The 21,272-nt window shown below is 37.3% G+C and overlaps 1 protein-coding gene across 2 annotated transcripts in view; it reads right to left on the bottom strand.

The window, feature by feature from the left end:
• srfbp1 (serum response factor binding protein 1) overlaps positions 1-21,272 on the bottom strand; it is a 178,438-nt gene that overhangs the window by 66,970 nt on the left and 90,196 nt on the right. For both annotated transcript variants that reach the window (XM_039758991.1, XM_039758989.1), the window contains exon 2: positions 6,866-6,954. In XM_039758991.1, the coding sequence (XP_039614925.1) occupies positions 6,866-6,954 (89 nt within the window). The remainder of the gene's footprint in view (positions 1-6,865; positions 6,955-21,272) is intronic.

Genomic DNA, 21,272 nt, shown 5'->3' with positions numbered 1-21,272 from the left:
GGAGTCGTATCTTTGTACAGGTCTTCTTCTGGTAGGGTTTTGTGCTGGCTTTTCTTTATAGGTTTCAGGAACATTGTGATAGGGAGTTGCTACATTGTCTCCTGTAGCAAACTGCTGGTACAATTTCCGTGCTTTCTCACGGATGATGTTACCGTCCAAGGGGATGTTCTTCTTCCTGCAGTTGGTGATCCACAATGCCAAAGCAGATTCCATCCTGAAGATATTTTTATTCCTTACGGTCGTTACCTTTTTGGCAGTATCACAGAAACTTATAGATACGGTACTCCAGATCGCTGCTTTGTTCTTCTTTATGTAGCATACAGTGCTTTCATTAAAGCCACAGTGGCGCCCTACTGCAGCACAACTTTTTAGTTCCCGGAGCAAATTCAGTAGTTCAACCTTCTCCTGGAGTGTTATAAACTTCTTCTGGCGCTTAGGCTCAGTTCCAGAAGCCTTAGAAGCTGCAGAGCGATTCGATAACATCGTGGTAACCACGGTGGTAAACCCACTCACCTGGAGACGCGTCACAAAGCAGCAATCAATCATCAGCAAGGAGAAATGAATAACACTCTCGGATTGGTGACTTTCACCATTACAAACCGCGGTAGTAAACCCACTCACCTGGAGACGCATCACGTGGTAACAGTCAATCAGCAGCAAGGAGAAATGAATAACGCTCTCGGATTGGCTACTTTCACCATCCCAAACTGCGTTTCCCTCAGCGGTTGCTTCCTGTTCTCTCTGCAGCACAATATTGCCACGAAAAAAGCAATAAAAAATTGTGGAGGATATTTGTGCTTTCCACTAACAATTAATAGATAGGTTCTAAGAAAAAATCTGCGAATGACTAAGTCTGTGAACCCTGAACTGCGACTTCGCGGGGGTCTACTGTAATGCAATATTGCCGTTGGAGTACAGGGGTGGTATTATTGTTTTTATTTATATTATTTAATTTCATTATATTTGTAATTGTTCTTAGTTCCTAGCGTGCTTTATTTTGTCTCTGTTTGTGAGTGTGTGTGCAGGCAGGCCAAGGCTGGGAGCATCCCTAGGATCCTCTATAAAAAAATAAATAAAATCACCATCTGCTTGATGGTGTGAATCTTAGCGGCACCAGACCGCTACACAACAGTGACAACAATTTACACCTGGGCACTCAATGCCTAAAACAGCACCTGGCCATGACTTTTCGAAGTTTATCCAAATCCCTCACCCTGAAGGGCAGCATGGAAGAAAATGAATGGGGAAGAGACTGCCAAGCTCCTTTAACTATAGCTCAATCTTACAATGTTTTGCTTTTGTCCTTCTTAAAAATGACATGGATATGCTATTTGCAGTACATATGTAATCTAAAAAGGCAGAACAATACTTGACAACATTTCTGTCTTGAAAAATGAAAGTACTCAGTAAGTTTTAAGGCTTTTATTTTCTTTCAAGTTGGACCCCAGTACCCATAAGTTTCATTATAAAATGCATGACCATGGCAGTGATTTTTTTAAAGGAAAGCTTTATCAAAATTATATTTTTTTAATATGTTACTTACGAAATATAGTTTGCAATGATGGCTGACAAAAATTTTTAAACTCACATTTTCATGAGGAAAGGAGCTAAAGTTTATGATACAATAGAACACAACATTGACCAATGTCGTACAACAGCAAATAGCGAGAAACAACTAAGAAAAATGGACAACGTCCGTGTGCGGTTTGCATAACAATCCGGCTGGATACAAACTCACGGCTACTGGGTGTGGTTTTGGTAACTGAAGCAAACTAACTGTTATATATGGAAAGAAACAGGCAGAATGTGCAGACCCCACAGAGACAGTAATCTGTTGTGTGCACATATGATAATGTAAAATTTAAAATATAACACATTCTCAACAGAAGGGAAAAAAACACATACAAACAATGTGCCTAATACAAAATGATTTAAGAAGTCTATTATGACTGAGATAAGCACTACTTACTGGTAAGCAGCCCAGCAAGACAAGACACAATATAAATGGATTATCAAGATGGTCCTGATGAACAGTGCCTGTATGAATGTTTCCTACACTGCTAAGAGCTGAGCACTCACAGCAATAATACAGTCAGTGGGGGACGGAAGAGTAAACACCCTGTACTGCAAAAGACACACATAGATGGCATTTATATAGCTACAGAAAAGCACATTTACAAAGTACACAGCAACTGCTTCAGTATGAAAGAACAACTGTCTGTTTTGGGTATACCTAGATATGTGCACAGGTGTTTAAGCACCAAATTCTAATCATAAATAACATTTCACAGTTAATTTATAGTAGGTACAAGTTTACAGTCTGCTTGAAATGCTTTTGTGCTCTGAATTTATTAAGGACCCCAAGATTTACATGCCCATGCAAAAAAAGCAAGGTGTTCTGTGTAGTTGTTTCTATTTCAGCAAAATCCATGTGTCCAAAACACTCTTGTACCTCAAGTACATTAGTTTAAATGCCATCTCCACTTTTGTGTAAAATTTAAATGGCAATTCCCAATTAGGTGTTTGCCTTTTCCCTACTGTCATCTCCTGTTTAAAATTCTAAATGGTTTCAAATGCTTCCATATATCTGATATAAAAAGGACAAATACTGTATACAGTATATTATTAGAAGTATCTGCACCAGTCTGATAGTCTGTTGAATGATTTGTACATGCTCGTATTAACACTATTTCTTCAGTACTAAAACTGCCAAAGGTACGCTAAGTGGCACCTGAATCAAAACTATAGCCATACTTACTTGTTTCACATGACATTAGGTAAATGCCAAGTGGCATGATTGACTGTTGCCTTTAACAGTGGGGTGGCAGCTCACGTATCGTTTTGTTTAGAGTTTGGTGCAAAGCAAGCCCAACTTGTAGGCATGTAGCTTATATACCACGAAAAGTGAAGTGAAAATATTGACATCAGTTACATTTCTACGATTGCCAAGAAAGGCTCAATAACTTGCATTATGACAGTCACAAACTGTCTTTCCCTGGTAATCAAATTTGATCTTTCTTTAAATAGAAAGTTGCATTTAGAATACATATTTGTTACATACATCATCAGCTATCTAAAATTTGATGCCAGACTTTTTGGTTCTGCTTGACTAAACGCTGTGGTTATGTTCTGCCCATACATATAATGCACTGTGCAGTTCTGTATAAACTATAAACTGTGCCGAGTATCAGAGAAGGCAGAAAAGCTGTCAGTAAACAAAGTACACAGCAAGCACTAATTTGATGTGAGGAAAGGATGATACGCAAATTGGCACAATGTAGAGAGAGAAAACCATAAGTGAAGAGCACAAGGCTTAAGGGCAACTTGTTCACATTTCCATAGATGCTTCATACATGGAAGAATGTAAAGTTGGTTTTCTTTTCTTGTGATCTTCCATCAAAACATTATCCAAGTATGTGATTCAATATATATACGGCAGCATTTCAATAAAGTTGTACTCATACCAATTTTTTATTATTAAATGCAATCAGGTTTCATCGGCCCTTACATTTTCACAAGAAACACCACTGTTTATACTTGCTTTGCGTAAATTGTTGGGTTTGCCAAGCCTGTGAAAACATTGTGAGTGAGCTGCCTTACAGCACTGTGCTCTTAACTCATGACTTTCTATGTTCAAAATGTGCAGTCTCCTGTGTTCTCATTTTCCGACATCAAATTGATGCTCTCAGTCTACTTTCTATTCCAAATTGTGGGAAAACACTGCAGTGAAATTTCAGGTGAGTTTATATACAGTCGAAATAACTGGAGTGCTGACAGTTTTCAAATTTAGTCTATGATTTTTTTATTATTATTAATTATTATTATTATTATTATTATATGTACTGAAACAATGCAAGTGACTATAAGCAATAATTTTACTGTGATTTTCTTTCAGTCATCTGGAGGCAAGAGAGACAGAAATTCATATTTGATTATCAACAAATAAAAACCTTGTTAATGGCAACTAGATTGGATATTTTGAGGTGAAAAAAATTTACAAAAGCTCTGTAGTGTGTGGCAGAGGAGGAAGACAGCAATTCACTCATGGGAACCAACATTCAGTTGCATTGCTTGCTGCAGTAATAAGGGGGCCTTTTATGTTAAATAAATAAATCACTTTTTCTGAATAGATTTCAGCATTACAAGATTCTCATTTGCAGTGTAGCAATTTAGGAAAAGTTGGGGAAGGACAGCTACATGACATTCAAACTGATAAAATATTTACAGATTTAAAAACAAAAAGGCAGTTGGTATTGGCTGTGGCTATTTCATTGTTAAAATGCTTCTCAAAGGACCACTTTACATTTGATTAACCACATTGCTCCACTATTTCTGAAATATGGATACAGAATTACACTAAAGATATTTTTTTAAAATACTTAAAATCATTTATTTACTTTTATACATGAAATTCAACCCTTATCCATTAAAAATGGTATATTCCAGGCCTTTCTATGACTCTCAATTGTCTTCAAAGTCTGCCACAATGGTTGCAACACAGTTGACTTTGAGCAGGCCTTTGGTGAACAAGGTTGTTGCTTGCCAACTTAGATTGCATGTGTTTGACATGTCTCATGTTTATCCAGTAAAAAAGTGCAGAAATTTATCCTTCAAATAAATATAGAATTATCTGCACGGCAACTGCTAGATACAGCACCTGCATTTGCATATGAGCGTTCTTTTGTCCCCTGTTTGAGCAGGTCATAAACCAGTCACATGTCTGAAATTCCCAGCCTATAAGCTTTCAAAAGAACCCTGACATGTTATTCTAGCATAAGGCAATTGCTTATTATAAGTCACACACTCATTGAACTGACAGTATGAAAGGCTTGAATAAGTGCAAGGTCAGACAGTTTTGCCCTTTATAAATATGATTGCCCTTCTTTCAGAGGATAGGATTTTACCTAATAAATTTGACTTTCCAACACCTATAAAACTTTCTTCCTTCAGTCAAGGCAACAGCTTGACAGGTTAGGTTCTTTGTCAATAAATGCATGTCAGCCTGTACATGTCATCAACTCAACAATGTATTTTCATAACAAAGTGAGAGACAGGTCTTTCTCCAATGAGAAAACTGAAATCCTCAGCCTGTCAGCTTTCAAAAGAGCTTTCAAAAGTAACTCAAATAAAAAGTCTCTCAAGGGATCTGGCTGTATTGAACTGTAGCCCTTCTCATCAAAAGAAGGGGGAGTTTCACATATTAAACATTATTACAAAGACGACGCACTTTACTTTTACATACAGCTGTAATGAAAAAAAATCTAATGTATATTTTTTTGTTTGCTTGTTTGTTTTTCTTATAAGCTTATAGAGAGAGAGGCAACCCCCCGCGTTTTCCCCACGTCTGTCATGTATGCTTCAGCCTGGTTATCTGTTTGCTGAGGTTGCTAAAATGATGGATTGTTTTATTCAGGCTTACTTTTAGCCAGGAAACTTAGCAAATAATTCTGTTGTTCAAAATTGCTTTTATACTTTTCACAATGCAGGTTTGTCATATATGTATACATAGAAGATTCTTTTTTTCTTCTTGTAGTCTGATGTACATTTTCTCTTTTTCTCACACATATTTTTATTTCTACTGTTATTCTACAATGAGGGCAATTTTAAATCATTCTGATTGCATAATATTATTTTACAAACTGTATTTCGTTGGTATAGACAATACTTTTTCTTTATAACACAATAATCTAAATTGTGCAATTCACTAAACAGTTGTATACATTTTGAAGTCTATGGTTACTTATTAAAACAATGAAGCTGGAGAAATAAGAATCCTTTTTTTCTATTCCAAAACAGTCAAACTATACATATTATATATGCACATCTGATAACCATTTTTTAGTGTTTCCTGGTAAATTCTATGCTACTTTTACTGTGTCTGGAAGCTTATTCCAAATTTATGACAACTACAATAACATTAAAAATGTAAGTATTCTGAAAGACAATGTCTGCCCTTTATTTTGATATATGGAACAGGAGTGATTGAGTGAAGCATGACAAAGTAGTGTCCAGTTGGTAGTAATGCTAAAATTTAGACAGTATTACATGCATTTTACGTTGATCCAAAAAAGTATAAAGCAACAAACGACCACATTAAAGACTAGTTGAATAGGTGATCAAATCACTAATAACAGATTCAGTGGTGGACAGGAACAAGACAGTAATCATATTTAACAAAAGTGTAAAACAAGCACATTTTTCATCCTCATACAAGTGGAAGAAGATTTGAATTTTTCACAAAGAATATATTAAATCTACATCCTTAACCACGGTGTGGACAATGGATGCACAATTTCATGTCATGTGTAAATGTAATCCAACTAAATTGTATTTATCCAGAAATAAAATACATGTTAATGTCACCTATAATGTGGACCTAGGCCTCTAACATCTTTCCTGAAGGGCAAGACAGCTTTCTGCAGTCCTTGTCATTAATGCTGTTTTATCACATATGGCCACGCTGTGCTGTGACGCACTGTTCTGACACCCTGCCTTGACAGGATACATTTACCCTAATAAAACGTACTCATTTCCCTGTATGACTGTCAAATAAATCAAAGCATTCTCATATTCATATTGCAGGAAAATACAACACAAGTTAAACTGATCCCAACAATATCAAGGGATATGCACCTTTCATGATATGCCAAATGTATGGCCTTCTCTTGACAGTGAGGAATAAAAATATGCAGATCTAAATTAAACTGTGGGTTTACTTGACCATAATTATCTTCCAGACTAGCCTTTATGTAATTAGACAACTACTTACTAGGGAATCCACTTTTTTGCTCTAATGTAACAAGTATAATTAATGTATACAACTATGCAAAAGCTACTAGGTTGTTTAAGAAATAAATTCACATACTTTTTCTTCTTTAACTTAGCAATGTGTCTTGTTAATTTTCGAATTACCAGTGCTCTTGCTGTCTTTACATCCTTTCGCATTTTCACAACCTGTTAAGACAAAAGAACAACCCATAATGTAATAAGTTAATGGCAAACCATTAAAGCATGTATCTACATATTTTGAGTCAAAGTGGTCATGTAAACATATTAACTTATTAGATAAAAACAGTAATGAAAAGTCAAAAGTAAGATCGAATACCACCCTAAAAGTTCAATATTACCACAAGGAGGACAGTTATAAATTTTTTTTATTTACATAACTGAAGCAATACAGGGAACTAAGCATTGCATTCTGTCATCCACTTTGGTGCAGGGAACTATTTATCTGTAGCTTTAATTCTGATTAATTAATTTTTTATAGTATCACAGATGTTATTATGTTATTTTCATGGATAAGAAACCCATCAAAATTATTCATTTAAATTAAAAACCTACTGTAATTACATTTAACAATGGCAAAGAATTAGGGATCAATCTAGAGAAACTGCTAGTCCCAAGTGTTTTCTTATTGCTATTGTTTCATTCTTGGTGGAACAAAGATTATGTGCAAAATTTGGCAGAAACATTTGTATTTGCCAAATTAATAATTTACTATAATCTCATTTTTGAAAGCCAATCTAATTTTAGCATAATAAATTTGCAATTTGTTTCCTTTTTTGGTACATGACCCTGCATTACATGACCCTGATGAGTGGCAAATGTTCTGATGGTGGATAAAGGCAGACTACTGCTGGCAGCTAAATCTTTGGTAGGTGTGCAGATATGAAAAACTGGCACATTGACCAATTCACAATTTTTCTGTCAGTCATATTTTCAATTAATTCAGTATCATATACATTATTTTTTAAATAAAAAAAACTATAAATCACAGTCAATTGTCAACATTCAAGTGTTTAACTTTTGCAGCTTTCTTTATGTATTCATGCTATTTTACTTGTAACCTCTTTTTTATTTTTGCATTGGCAACCTCAAACATTCATGGGCTTCACAGCTATGTACAGTGGAGGAAAAAAATGAGATGTGCTAGTTTGGAGAGTAAAAAACTTTTTTTTAATTTTTTTTTTTGAAGAGAATGAAATTTAGACCTTTGATCCATAGGGAATGCCGTGCTCTAGTATAGATTTCTGTTCCAGCCCTGAACATTTCTGTCACCCTATTATCATAATGATAGACAACACCTTTGTTGACATGTGCTTGAAATTTACTCTAAGCAGTTTAATGTTAAATCTGTCCTAATTATCAAAATTGTTTAGCTTGTCCGCCATTTCCTACATGTTCTAAATGCATGTATTAGTTAACAAGAAAGAAAGGAAAAAATAAAATGTACCATCATTTTATTGATTCACTCTTTATTTTCATTACAGGTGTATAATTTATACCAATTTTTAACTTCCATTTCTTGCATGATGTATGATAGTGCAGTGAAAAAGTATTTGATTTATGTTTAATTTTTTTTTTTTACAGGTGATGTCAGATCAACCAAATCTTTTTACTAAACAACAAGAAACCAAAAAGAAGAAGCAAAAAAAAACACAACAGTATCATTAATATAATAAAATAATATAATACCAATGTCCATGGTGAAAATTAATTGCCACTCTATGACTCAAGCAAAGGTTAAGCTATCCCTAACAGCAATCACTGATTCTGATACTGATTCTTTTTCTGTATCTACTTATCTCTCACTTAAACCCTGTGCACCAAATGTTTCCTATAGGCTTAAATACTGTAAAACATAAACAACTCTATTAGTACAGAGGTGAAACATGAGGTGGCATCGAAAAGTTTTGTCCCTCAGCCTTAAAGAGGTACATGGTGGTCCAGATCTGATTATGCAATTTTCATTGCGCTACAACTTATTAAGTTTATTACTCCGAGCCTGTATCCAACTGAATGGAGGACAAGTGGGACATTACATGAAAAATCAGTGAATTAATTTAATGCAAGTCCATTTTCGTTTATTACAAGATATTTCAAACAATTCTTTTGTCTTGTATTGTTTTCCTGCATTGTATTAAAAGTTGCATAATTAGATCTAGACCACCCTATATATTAAGGTGGTAATTTTATAAAGCTGCCTCCAATTGTCGCCTTCAAAATTCACAATATACTTAGAAAAAACTTGGTTTTTATATTTTATTATTGGTTACAAAATTAAAAATAACTTACTGTATGTTCAAGTGTTTATTTTAGCAAAATTAAAACAATATACAGTTAGGTCCATAAATATTTGGACAGAGACAACTTTTTTCTAATTTTGGTTCTTGTACATTACCACAATGAATTTTAAATGAAACAACTCAGATGCAGTTGAAGTGCAGACTTTCAGCTTTAATTCAATGGGGTGAACAAAACGATTGCATAAAAATGTGAGGCAACTAAATCATTTTTTTAACACAATCCCTTCATTTCAGGGGCTCAAAAGGAATTGGACAATTGACTCAAAGGCTATTTCATGGGCAGGTGTGGGCAAGTCCGTTGTTATGTCATTATCAATTAAGCAGATAAAAGGCCTGGAGTTGATTTGAGGTGTGGTGCTTGCATGTGGAAGATTTTGCTATGAACAGACAATATGCGGTCAAAGGAGCTCTCCATGCAGGTGAAAGCAGCAATCCTTAAGTTGCGAAAACAGAAAAAACCCATCCGAGAAATTGCTACAATGTTACGAGTGGCAAAATCTACAGTTTGGTAAATCCTGAGAAAGAAAGCAAGCACTGGTGAACTCAGCAACGCAAAAAGACCTGGAAGTCCACGGAAGACAACAATAGTGGATGATCGCAGAATCATTTCCATTCCCCTTCACAACAGCCAACCAAGTGAACAACACTCTCCATGGGGTAGGCGTATCAATATCCAAGTCTACCATAAAGAGAAAACTGCATGAAAGTAAATACAGAGGGTGCACTGCAAGGTGCAAACCACTCATAAGCCTCAAGAATAGAAAGGCTAGATTGGACTTTGCTAAAGAACATCTAAAAAAGCCAGCACAGTTCTGGAAAAACATTCTTTGGACAGATGAAACCAAGATCAACATCTACCAGAATGATGGCAAGAAAAAAGTATGGTGAAGGCATGGAACAGCTCATTATCCAAAGCATACCACATCATTTGTAAAACACGGTGGAGGTGGAGGCAGTGTGATGGCTTGGGCGTGCATGGCTGCCAGTGGCACTGGGACACTTGTGTTTATTGATGATGTGACACAGGACAGAAGCAGACGAATAAATTCTGAGGTGTTCAGAGGCATACTGTCTGCTCAAATCCAGCTAAATTCAGTTAATATGATTGGGCGGCGTTTCATGATACAGATGGATAATGACCCAAAACATACAGCCAAAGCAACCCAGCAGTTTATTAAAGCAAATAAGTGGAAAAAGTCAGTCACCTACTTGATCTTAACCCAATTGAGCATGCATTTCACTTGTTGAAGACTAAACTTCGAACAGAACGGCCCACGAACAAACAGCAACTGAAAGCTGCTGCAGTAAAGGCCTGGCAGAGCAGTAAAAAGGAGGAAACCCAGCATCTGGTGATGTCCATGATTTCAAGACTTCAGGCTGTCATTGCCAGCAAAGGGTTTTCAACCAAGTATTAGAAATTAACATTTTATTTCCAGTTATTTAATTTGTCAAATTACTTTTGAGCTCCAGAAATGAAGGGATTGTGTTAAAAAATCCTTTAGTTGCCTCACATTTTTATGCAATCGTTTTGTTCACCCCACTGAATTAAAGCTGAAAGTCTGCACTTCAACAGCATCTGAGTGGTTTCATTTAAAATTCATTGCGGTAATCTACAGAACCATAATTAGAAAAAAGTCTCTGTCCAAATATTTATGGACCTAACTGTACATGCAGAAATTATAAGAAAAAGTTAAATTACAGTTGTACTTTCATTGAATATTTAATAGACCACAACAACAAATTATATTTTTAAAAAGAAACAAAAGCCAGTTTTTAATGAGACTAACGTTTCTCGGTCATAGAATCACAAATTATTTAAATATCAGATACAATGATTGAAAGTTGAATCCTCATATCTAGTGTAGCATCAAGTCTATTTCTATACTTTCTTTTTTATTGCAGCAAAATATGAAAATCCTGCCTTGCAAAAATAAGTCAAAGTGAATTAATACTTAAATTGCTCATTTTGGAGAACTGTTCTATTAAACTAGCCAAGAAATTATTTAATGGAAGATTCTTATACTTTCATGCTTCAAATCAAAGTCACATTAAAATCAATTAGGCTTTCGTAAACCATTTGCAATGATGCAAACTGACTTAGCTGTAATTATAAATTAATTTCGAACCCATGAATTATTATCAGTAGGTTGGGGAAAAAATATGGAAAGACAGATCAATGCAAATCACACAATAATAGTAATAATAAGTTGCATTTATAGAGTGCCTTTCACAAACCCAAGGTATCTTTCTTACAGAAAAAAAAAATGATACAAAAATTAAATAAAGTGAAAAATATATGTGCACATTCATATATTTTTTATAATTAATTTTAGTCAAATTTCATGGTTTAGGAAACACTGATTTACTCTAAAAAGATGATGAACCCTGTCACAAATTACCCATTATCTTCAGCAGGTTCTACTAAAATGACTGTGACTTTGGTTTACTCAAATGGTCCACACAGTCCCTGTACTCAATGTACTATAGCACCTTTGGGGTAACTCCCATCAGCCTTCAGATGATATTAGCTTTTTTAAAGATAGTCAAGACAATTGCCTAATGTGAAATACTTAACAACTGAGACCAGCTAGTCTGCAAAACCTGTTTGAGTTCCTTGTCAGTCAGAGGGGTGGGCTGTATATGCATTAGAGCCAACAACCAATGCACGATCATCCAGAAGTATAATGCATGGAATGTTGCAGAGCACGTGGTTTCGTGGACAGAAATAAATCATTAGAAAGAATTCTGCTAAATTTCCATTTATTATTCTGCCTTTTGTATTTAATCCAAAAAGAAAGGACAACAAAGAATGAACAGAACACAGAAGCATTAGAAAGTATGGAGTTAGGTAAAACAGAAAGAGAACAGAGGCAGGACAAAAAATACAAAGACAGTGTCATTATTGCCAGCTGGTGGTGTGAATAATGTGATTAACGTTTGATTTTCTAAAAACCCTACCATGGATAACCTTCCTTTGATATCATTCACTTAATATTTATATTTACATATGTTTACATATGTTGCAGGAGTTGTTTAATCACTTGTCAGTCTTCTTAAAAATTAGTCTGTTTAATTCAAGGGGTTGTGCACATACTCCACAAGCAATCTGAGAATGTTAAATGAGTCTTGCCAATTACAAAACACCAAGGGCACAGAAAAATAAGAGTGTGTCTTACCACCTGGTTATACAAATCAAAGGAACTAACTTCCTGATTGTCTTAATAGCTTTCACTATTAAAGAGACAGCACCTTAAAAAGTACTTCACAGAGCTCATTAGTAGGTTGAAATGTCTTAAATTTTTTTTGGTAAAACCAAAAAAAATAAAAAACAAATTCCACCATGTTTTATGAATCTATTGTATTTTATTAAACTGACAGTTTAAAAAATATTTTAATCACTTTAACTGTACAATTTTTGAGAATTCACATTAATAGGTGCCTGCCGCCAAGTTAACTGCTTTAATGAGGTTCATGCTTTAAGCTATTTCCACCTGGTTTTTCTGCAAATAAGGCAAAACAGAACTCTTTATAATGTGCACCATCTGAAATGAGCATGTTTAAACACAAAATAAAGAAATATACAATTGATGCCAAAAAAAACATTTTTAAATTGCCTTAAGAATCGTATGCATATATACAAAAACTGTGACAGATGGGAAAATATTTCAAAATAACAAACAATTTGCAGGCAATTTTGTGCAGTTTAAGATAAACATAAATAGGTAGGTTTGTAAATGTTATGTGTTATTTATTAAGAATTCCAAATTATTTCTATACTTTACTATGTAAACTACAACAACACTAAATGTAGATAATTTATATTTAATTAAGTCTGATGGCAAGAAATTGAATATGAGTGCAGAAAATAATTCACCTACACTAACATTCATCCACATCAGGAAGAAGGATAATGTGCTACAAGAAAATATGGGAACTTCTAGCACTTGAAATTATGTAATCAGAAATACAGAATTCTAAATCACAATCTGTTAATTCATGATGGTGACAACTTTGACACACCAGTACATGTATCTGCATAACCAAAGTGAAATGACAAACTTAATAAACAAGGTGTGTTTTGATGTCTGCTAGCAAATAATGATGCAAAGTGAACTGTTCAAGTATAGAAGGATTTATTTCTTTGCTGGTTTGGAATAGCTAATGAAATAAATGAATATTCTCCATACATTTATGTGAGAAAATCGAACATATAGCTAAAGACATCTGGTTGGTTACTTTAAGTCAACACAACTAATTAACTAAGGGGAGAAAATTATGTGACCAATGCCACATTAGTCAGATTTCATTCAGAAACCCAATGTTAAATTTCATTCTAACGCTCAACCTCACTTAAAGATATAAAAGAAAAAATACAAGAAAACTTGTGTTTAAATTCAGAACAAAGAAGTTCTATATTTGGGGTTTAACTCTGAATAATAAAGATATACTGAACACTCTTAAATCAAATGCTTGAATTTTAGTTCACTAAATCCATCTAAAATCTGAGGGTTACCTTTACCACAGATTTTTCAACCTTTCGACATCTTACTTCCACACTTTCAGCAGTGACTTCTCAACACAGAAATGAATGTTTCTTAAGCAGTACCTTATAAAAGTCTGCACACTATTTTTTTCCACACAGAACTAACTACTATAATACTTTATAGTTAGATTGTTCAAACTGATCACTTGCATGTTCAACAGCAAAGTGCAACAGGAACAAACAAAAGCAGAAACAAAAAAGTATTACATATATTGCATAAGTTCTTAAATCACTTCAGTGACTTTCGAGAATTTATAGTTTATTTTAAATTTCTACTTCCTGCATGTAAAGTTGTAAATACTTGTAGTTGAGCATCTCCCTCATGTTACAAAAAATATTAATACTTATATTGCAGGCTTCTATAAAACACCAAGGACAAATAAAACCAGTGTAGCATGCAAAGCTATGGGGCACCCAATCACTGCAGTGATTTACGTACCAATACCAACAGAAACACACCATTTTTACTCAGCAACTAAATAAAAGCTGAAGACTTATTTTAAGTGAATGTATTCCCAGTTAGAGCTGCTATCTAAGGTAACAATATTTCTTAGTTTTCTGTTGTATTTATTTTTTGTCAGAAATTACTAGGTCTTTTTCATCATACAGTATTTGTCTTTTTGATGTCTGTCATGCAATTTGGCCTGACAAGAGTGGATGTGCTTTCACATATGAGGGATTGTTCTAGAAAAGTGCTATTTCTGAATTTATAATGCCACTGAAATAGTCCTTTTTAGGTTCATTCTTGCGTATTCAACACATCTCAAGACAAGTCACTCTTATATTCCACAGTCAAGAAGTGGGCTGCAGAATTCTGTCTCTTATAGATGACCCAAGCTCTAGGCAACTTGCATGAGGTAGCAAGGTCAAGTGTCACAAGCCAACTGTGGAACAGAGAGCTTACAGGAAGCATGGAACCAATTGGAACCACTTGGAACCACAGGTAAAGTGAGAGGCAGAAAGAAAAACTATGGCACAGTGATGGCAGCTGATGTTAAAATGTAAAAGGTTTATTTTATTCAAAAAAGTTTGTTCACAAGGACAGACCTGAACTGATGAATGTTTACAGTGAAAAAATGATTGCATTCAAAAATGTAGTTCAAGTCTCACAAACACACACAAGTGGGTATCATAAAACCAATAACCCACAAAAAAATAACCCCCACTATGTCACTCACTGAAAGGAAATAAAAAAAAATCATCTGCACAAGGGCTCTTACCTGGCCAACCACAAAAAACTGGAGTAAAAGTTCAGCCCTCCATTAGGAAAGAAATAAAATAAGTGTCTTCTGTCAGCCCACCATCTATATATATTTAATTCACTAAGGCAAGACAACCATGAAAAGCACGCCGGAAGGGGCGTGGATTCACTAAGCCGCCGACAAGTGAGACATCTATGGCGCACGAAGGAAGGAGCCATGCCCACCAACTCCATTGGATACGACGACAACTCGCAGGGCCACGCCCACCAAGTCGGACGCGAGGACACAGAAAAAGTGGCGTCATTTATATTCGTCTGTCGTGGAGGCCACATGCGGTGCAAGGCAGGTTAATGTCATGTTCATGTCATGCACCTCCGAGCTACGTTGATTGTTCATAGAGGCATGTTTCTCGCGGAGGTGAATCGCCATATGCAGCATGTGAGGGGTATCTCATGGGATCTTTAAAACAATCCTTTACAACTGAGGTTAAAACACAATGAAGTAAGCAGTCTTTAAAAACCGAGTTTTCGGTTACAACGCATGACCGCTTGCACCATAGCAAACTGTTTTACACACTACATACAGATTCGCATCCGCGACAAACATGCGTCTTCTTAGATGCTCCTGCAGGAACACGGAAGACGTTTTCCTACCCACCAACACTCCTTTTTCACCGGCCCGCGTCTACCCTCGCTCTCTAGGCATTCACACTGCCTGCCCATGTGCCCGGACGCAAAAACTCACCGACCACCCAGTTAGCCCCTTTCGTCTGTGCTAGGAGTCCACATGCACGTCTAAGCCACGCTTGACTTTTCATTATTCTTTTTGGTTTCGACACCATGAAAACCATGCGAAAGGAACAACGGCCCGCCCAGAAACTCTACCCTCCTCCCACGTGCTCAGGAACGCACCTCAGACCACTGCCCGCCAAATCAAACAGCTCATCAAACACATACTCACTCGCTTTGGTCTGTGCTCCGGTCCAAACTCAGCTGTGAGCCACATTGACTAATCTTTTGCCCTCCATGGCTGCCGCTTCAAATGTATTTCATGGAAACAACAATTCTTTCAATGTTATGGAAATTCCTGCTTCAGGTAACTGTTTGTTTCTGTCAGTCGGGTTTTTTTGAAGAAATGTCAAAATGTGAGGTTAAAACACAATGAAGTGAGCAGTCCTTAAAAACTGAGTTTTCGGTTACGACGCTCCACCACGTGCTCCATGGCAAACTGCTTTACACGCTACATACAGCAATTCGCATCCGCGACAAACATGCGTCTTCTTAGATGCTCCTGCACTTTGTTCACACCGCCCTCCCACCTCGCTACTACCGTGGTCAGGTGTCTTGGTGGATTATATATAGAAAGGCAGCCGAAACCGCACAGAGCAATGAAAAGTCTAGAGTTCCATCTTTTCATTAACTTTTTATTGTATCCTCAAACCCTCCCTTTTTAGACAACGGTGTCTTTCCAGAAGTGTTTAGCATTCAATAAATAATTATGCATGACATTGACCGTGTGTCTACCCGGCGTGGGTAAGCCGTTGAGCCCCATTCGGGCTGCAAACCGTGGAATTCCCACTAAGTGCAACTCATACGCTCCCCAGGGCCGATCCTGGCGACGGGCAAAAGCGTGCCCGCGCGTGGCGCCAAACTCAAAGGCGGCGTTGAGGAGATCGTGCAGCAGCCGGCGGCGCTGCGACCGGGCGCTGTCCGCCTTTTGAATTTTAAAGTCTGAGCGCGCCGCGACTATAGCAGCGGCGCGTTGCAGTGAGCAAAGTTTGACAAAGTGGCGTGTATTGTAGTCGATGCGTTGATGCCTATTAGGGACTCCACATACATAGCGATTTGCTCGCGGCTGGGCAAAAGCCTTTGATGGTCGCCGCTCATCGCACACTCTGTCTGAACGGTTCCATTGCTTACCATGTGTTTACGCACGCCTCTAAATGTGTGTAGTCCCTTAGTCAACGCTTCAACTTGCATATTTCATAGTTGCGCCGCTAAGGCGATAGATTTCATGTGAGACGCGTACGTTCCTCAGCGGGATTGCGAGTCAAGAGAAGCGGCAAAAGACAGCGGAGCTGCGGCGATCTCTGAATTGACTGTCACTGTGTGCAGAGCTGCCTGTCGCTTAGAACGATTAAATAAACCGCTTTCTAATCTAGGCTGGTTTGATTTGAAATTAAATTGTATTTATACATCCCGACTCTAACCCTAACACCGTCATAATCCTGTTTGAAGTAGTACATGTAATAGTAATATCCGTCATATCATAATAGAAAATAGGTACGTAGGGCGGCGAAACCACATTCGCACAAAGGCGGCCGTCTACCCCGGATCGGTCCTGACGCTCCCACTGGTTGCGTCGCGACAAACGTGCGTCTTCTTAGATGCTCCTGCACTTTCTACGCACCCCCCTCCCACCTCGCTACTACCGTGGTCAGGTGTCTTGGTGGATTATATATAGAAAAGCGGCCAAAACCGCACAGAGCAATGAAAAGTCCACGTCAGTCACATGTGCATCTGGACTGTGTAAAGACGACGACACAAGTGACAAGTTGGAGGTGGGCACGTGACCGGGCAGTACATACTGAACGAGAAATCAGCAGACTAGCATGACGGACGGAGCTGAATGGACGTCCTTCTCTCCTCCCGTTCCACTCTCCGTGCCGTGAACCCCCATCCCTCCGTCTGACAGCAGAAGGCGCGAGGACGATCCGCCGGTTTTCAGTCACGGACGATTGTGTGTTGGTTCGTTCCGTGCATTGTTACAATGTTGCTTTACTTGCTGATTTATTACATTACCGGTGTTTCAAATGTTAATTTTCTCCCTGTGCTTAAAATTCAATAAAAAACCGGCCTGATTATGCGGCGTATGGTACGTCGCGGGTTGGCTAGTTCATTTTAATACAGCTCCTAGACAAAATAATCAGTAGCCTAACCTGGCTCATATTAGTTCCCTCACAGCTCCTACTTTGCAGCCAATCAAAGATCCACCATAGTGCTTTGTTTTACTGGCTGGCTCTGCTCAAACAAGCTCTCTTTCTTAGATTGATCGACCACCACTAACACTATCACCAAGTTTATAAAGAGGCTTCATCCTTCCCATGCCTATCACGGTGTGACACACCTCCTGAGGAAAAATCTGACCAAACTCAATAAACGTTTTGTTCTTCACAAATGCAGTACACAGGACACATGCACATTCTGCTTGTGAGTTCAATTAATTGTCACTTCCCTCATGCCAATCCAGGTGAGTCCATCCTAACAGAGTTCCATCCATCCAGAGTGCTGTCTTTAAACTTAGATGCTCTACCTCAAGTGCATGTGAAAAGCTATGCAGACTGGAAACAGCTGGGATATCAACCTAATGACAGCAGGCAAGCACTCAACTGTTTCACTTTCCATTCAATGCATCTTAAACAACGACTGTAAGGTGCGGTGTGCTATCAGCGTCACATCAAGGTCAATTTATTCTTAACTATTACAAAAAATAAACATGATCAAGGGCTCAAGATCACAAAAAAACAGCAGTGAAAATAAGCAACAACAAACCCTCCATGTATCCATCCAACTCTCTTAAGACAGCTCTTCAAAAGGCCTGGAGTAGAACTAGGCATTCAGATTAGGAACATGAAGCAGACCAACAGCCAAAACCCACCAAACTCGCAGCATCTTTTCACTTCTTTATATTTGAGAAACAGCATCCTCAAAAGTTCAGGTAGGACTAGTAAAAGAAAAATGTTTCCTAAAGGTTTAGAAGAGAGAAGGAAAGAGGAGATTTCCAGCAAGATACACAGAATAGTTTTTTTTATCAGTCATACCTAGACAAAAAAAAAAAACTATGCTAGATAAAAAGAAAGAGCAAGACACAATACATGAGACAAATCAGCAATACACACTGATTTCCGTTCACATTTACAGAGAAATTCCCCTCCTACACTCTTCTTCAGACATGAAGTTCCCCAATCTGAATGGCTACCTCTGTGGGATGTACAATCATAATGCTAAAGACAGTAAAGTCAGCTACACAAGAATGACTACACAAGCATGACAAAATGTTTTATTTGAGTGGTATAACAAATAGGCCAGGGTCAAAAACCTTTAATCACCCTTAATGTATACAGTATTTATTCATTATATATTTTTCTTTATTGTCAACATTTTACGTTAGTTGCATGTTTTTCCTGTTATACTGTATTTGTACTTTTCATATAGCATACTTGCTCGTAAATTAATGTTTGCTTCATAAATATAAATTGCATATAAGGATATGAAATGGACTGAAACATTTTGACTACACATTCTAACCCGAACTTCTGATGCAACTATAAACTGTAAGTGCAACTGAAAAAAATAGTCTTCAAGTGAAAAAAGGGAAAGTATTTATCCCATTACCACTTCTACAGATGGCTGAAAAATATTGAGTTATAACCACTGATGTTTAGTGTGCACCACACCAAGCAGTCTATGTACAGCTTTTGATTTTCCAATGGAAGCAAATTCACCACCAGTTCAACCTTTTTCAGACCTTGTGAACTTCTTTTCCACTCTCTTCTGCAGACATGGTACACAAAAAAGATGTTACCATTACTACCACTACATTTTAAAATACTGCAAACTACTTTGATGACTGGGAGAATCTGAAGTTAAATAAGCACTGCTACAACTAATGCAACATTCCCATTTACATTTCATTTTTCATTCTTAAACGATTTTGAACTGCAGAATAGTATGGATTTACATTTCCTAGAGGAAGGAACTTTGGCTTGATAAGACAGAGGCAAACACTGTGCATGCAAAGCTTAAAGTGAATGCACTATTGCATGTGAACACTGCAGCATTTACGTATGTAGTTAGTGCCTCATAAAAACACAACTTTTTTACAAAACATCTGGTGGCATCTGTGAAGACCCCACTGTGCTCGAGAAGTGGCAAACACCCCAGGTGCCAAGTGCACACTTCTGCACTTTCTCTTTGATTACATCAGTGAAACTGAAGTAACCGAAGTTCACCTTTTCATAAAGCTTCAATTTGCACTTACTCTATACTTTGGATTTTATAGATTACAGAATTACTGTATGCATTTGGTGGCCCCTTTAGTAGAAAGAAACAGATAAGTTAAAAGAATTTACAAAGTTTTACAACTATGGCCGAAATTATCGGCACCCATGGAATTTTCCCAGAAAATGCACCATTTCTCCCAGAAAATTGTTGCAATTACAAATCTTTTGGTATACACATGTTTATTTCCTTTATGTGCATTGGAACAACACAAAAAAGAGAAAAAAGCTAAATCTGACATCATGTCACACAGAGCTCCAAAAATGGGCCGAACAAAATTATTGGCACCTTTTCAAAATTGTGGGTATATCGTTTTATTTCAAGCATATGATGCTTGTTTGAACTCGCCTGTGGCAAGAAACAGGTGCTGGCAATATAGCAATCACACCTGAAGCCAGTTAAAATGGAGAAAAGTTGACTCAACCTTTCTGTTGTGTGTCTGAGTGTGCCACACTATGCATGGAGAACAGAAAGAAGAGCAGAGAATTGTCTGAAGACTTAGGAACAAAAATTGTGGAAAAATATCAACAATCTCAAGGCTACAAGTCCATCTCCAGAGATCTTCATGTTCCTTTGTCCACTGTGCGCAACTTAATCAAGAAGTTAACAACACATGGCACTGTAGCTAATCTCCCTGGACGTGGACAGAAGAGAAAAATTGATAAAAGACTGCAATGAAGGATAGTCTGAATGGTGGATAAACAGCCCCAATCAACTTCAAAACATATTCAAGCTGTTCTGCAGACTCAGGGTGCAACAGTGTCAGTTCGAGCTATCCATCGACATCTGAACGAAATGAAACATTATGGCAGAAGAGCCAGGAGGACCCCACTGCTGACACAGAAACATAAAAAAGCCAGACTGGAGTTTGCCAAAATGTACTTGCGGAAGTCAAAATCCTTCTGGGCGAATGTCTTGTGGGCAGATGAGACCAATGTAAAGTTTTTTGGTAAAGCTCATCATTCTACTGTTTACAAAAAATGGAATGAGGCCTACGAAGAAAAGAACACAGTACCTACAGTTAAACATGGTGGAGGTTCTAAGATGTTTTGGGGATGTTTTGCTGCCTCTGGCACTGGATGCGTTGACTGTGTCCAAGGCATCATGAAATCTGAAGACTACTAAAAGATATTGGGGTTCAATGTACGGCCCAGTGTCATAAAGCTGGGTCTGCGTCAGAGGTCATGGGTGTTCCAGCAGGACAATGACCCCAAACATATTTCTAAAAGCACCCAGAAATGGTTGAAGACAAAGCACTGGAGAGTTCAGAAGTGGCCAGCAATGAGTCAGCATCTAAATCTGATTCAACACTTATGGAGAGATCTCAAAATTGCTGTTGGGAGAAGGCGTCCTTCAAATCTGAGAGTCCTTGAGCAAATTG

Source organism: Polypterus senegalus, chromosome 7, assembly GCF_016835505.1.
Source record: "Polypterus senegalus isolate Bchr_013 chromosome 7, ASM1683550v1, whole genome shotgun sequence".
Lineage (NCBI taxonomy): Eukaryota > Metazoa > Chordata > Cladistia > Polypteriformes > Polypteridae > Polypterus > Polypterus senegalus.
This window is presented reverse-complemented; position numbering and strand designations above follow the sequence as displayed.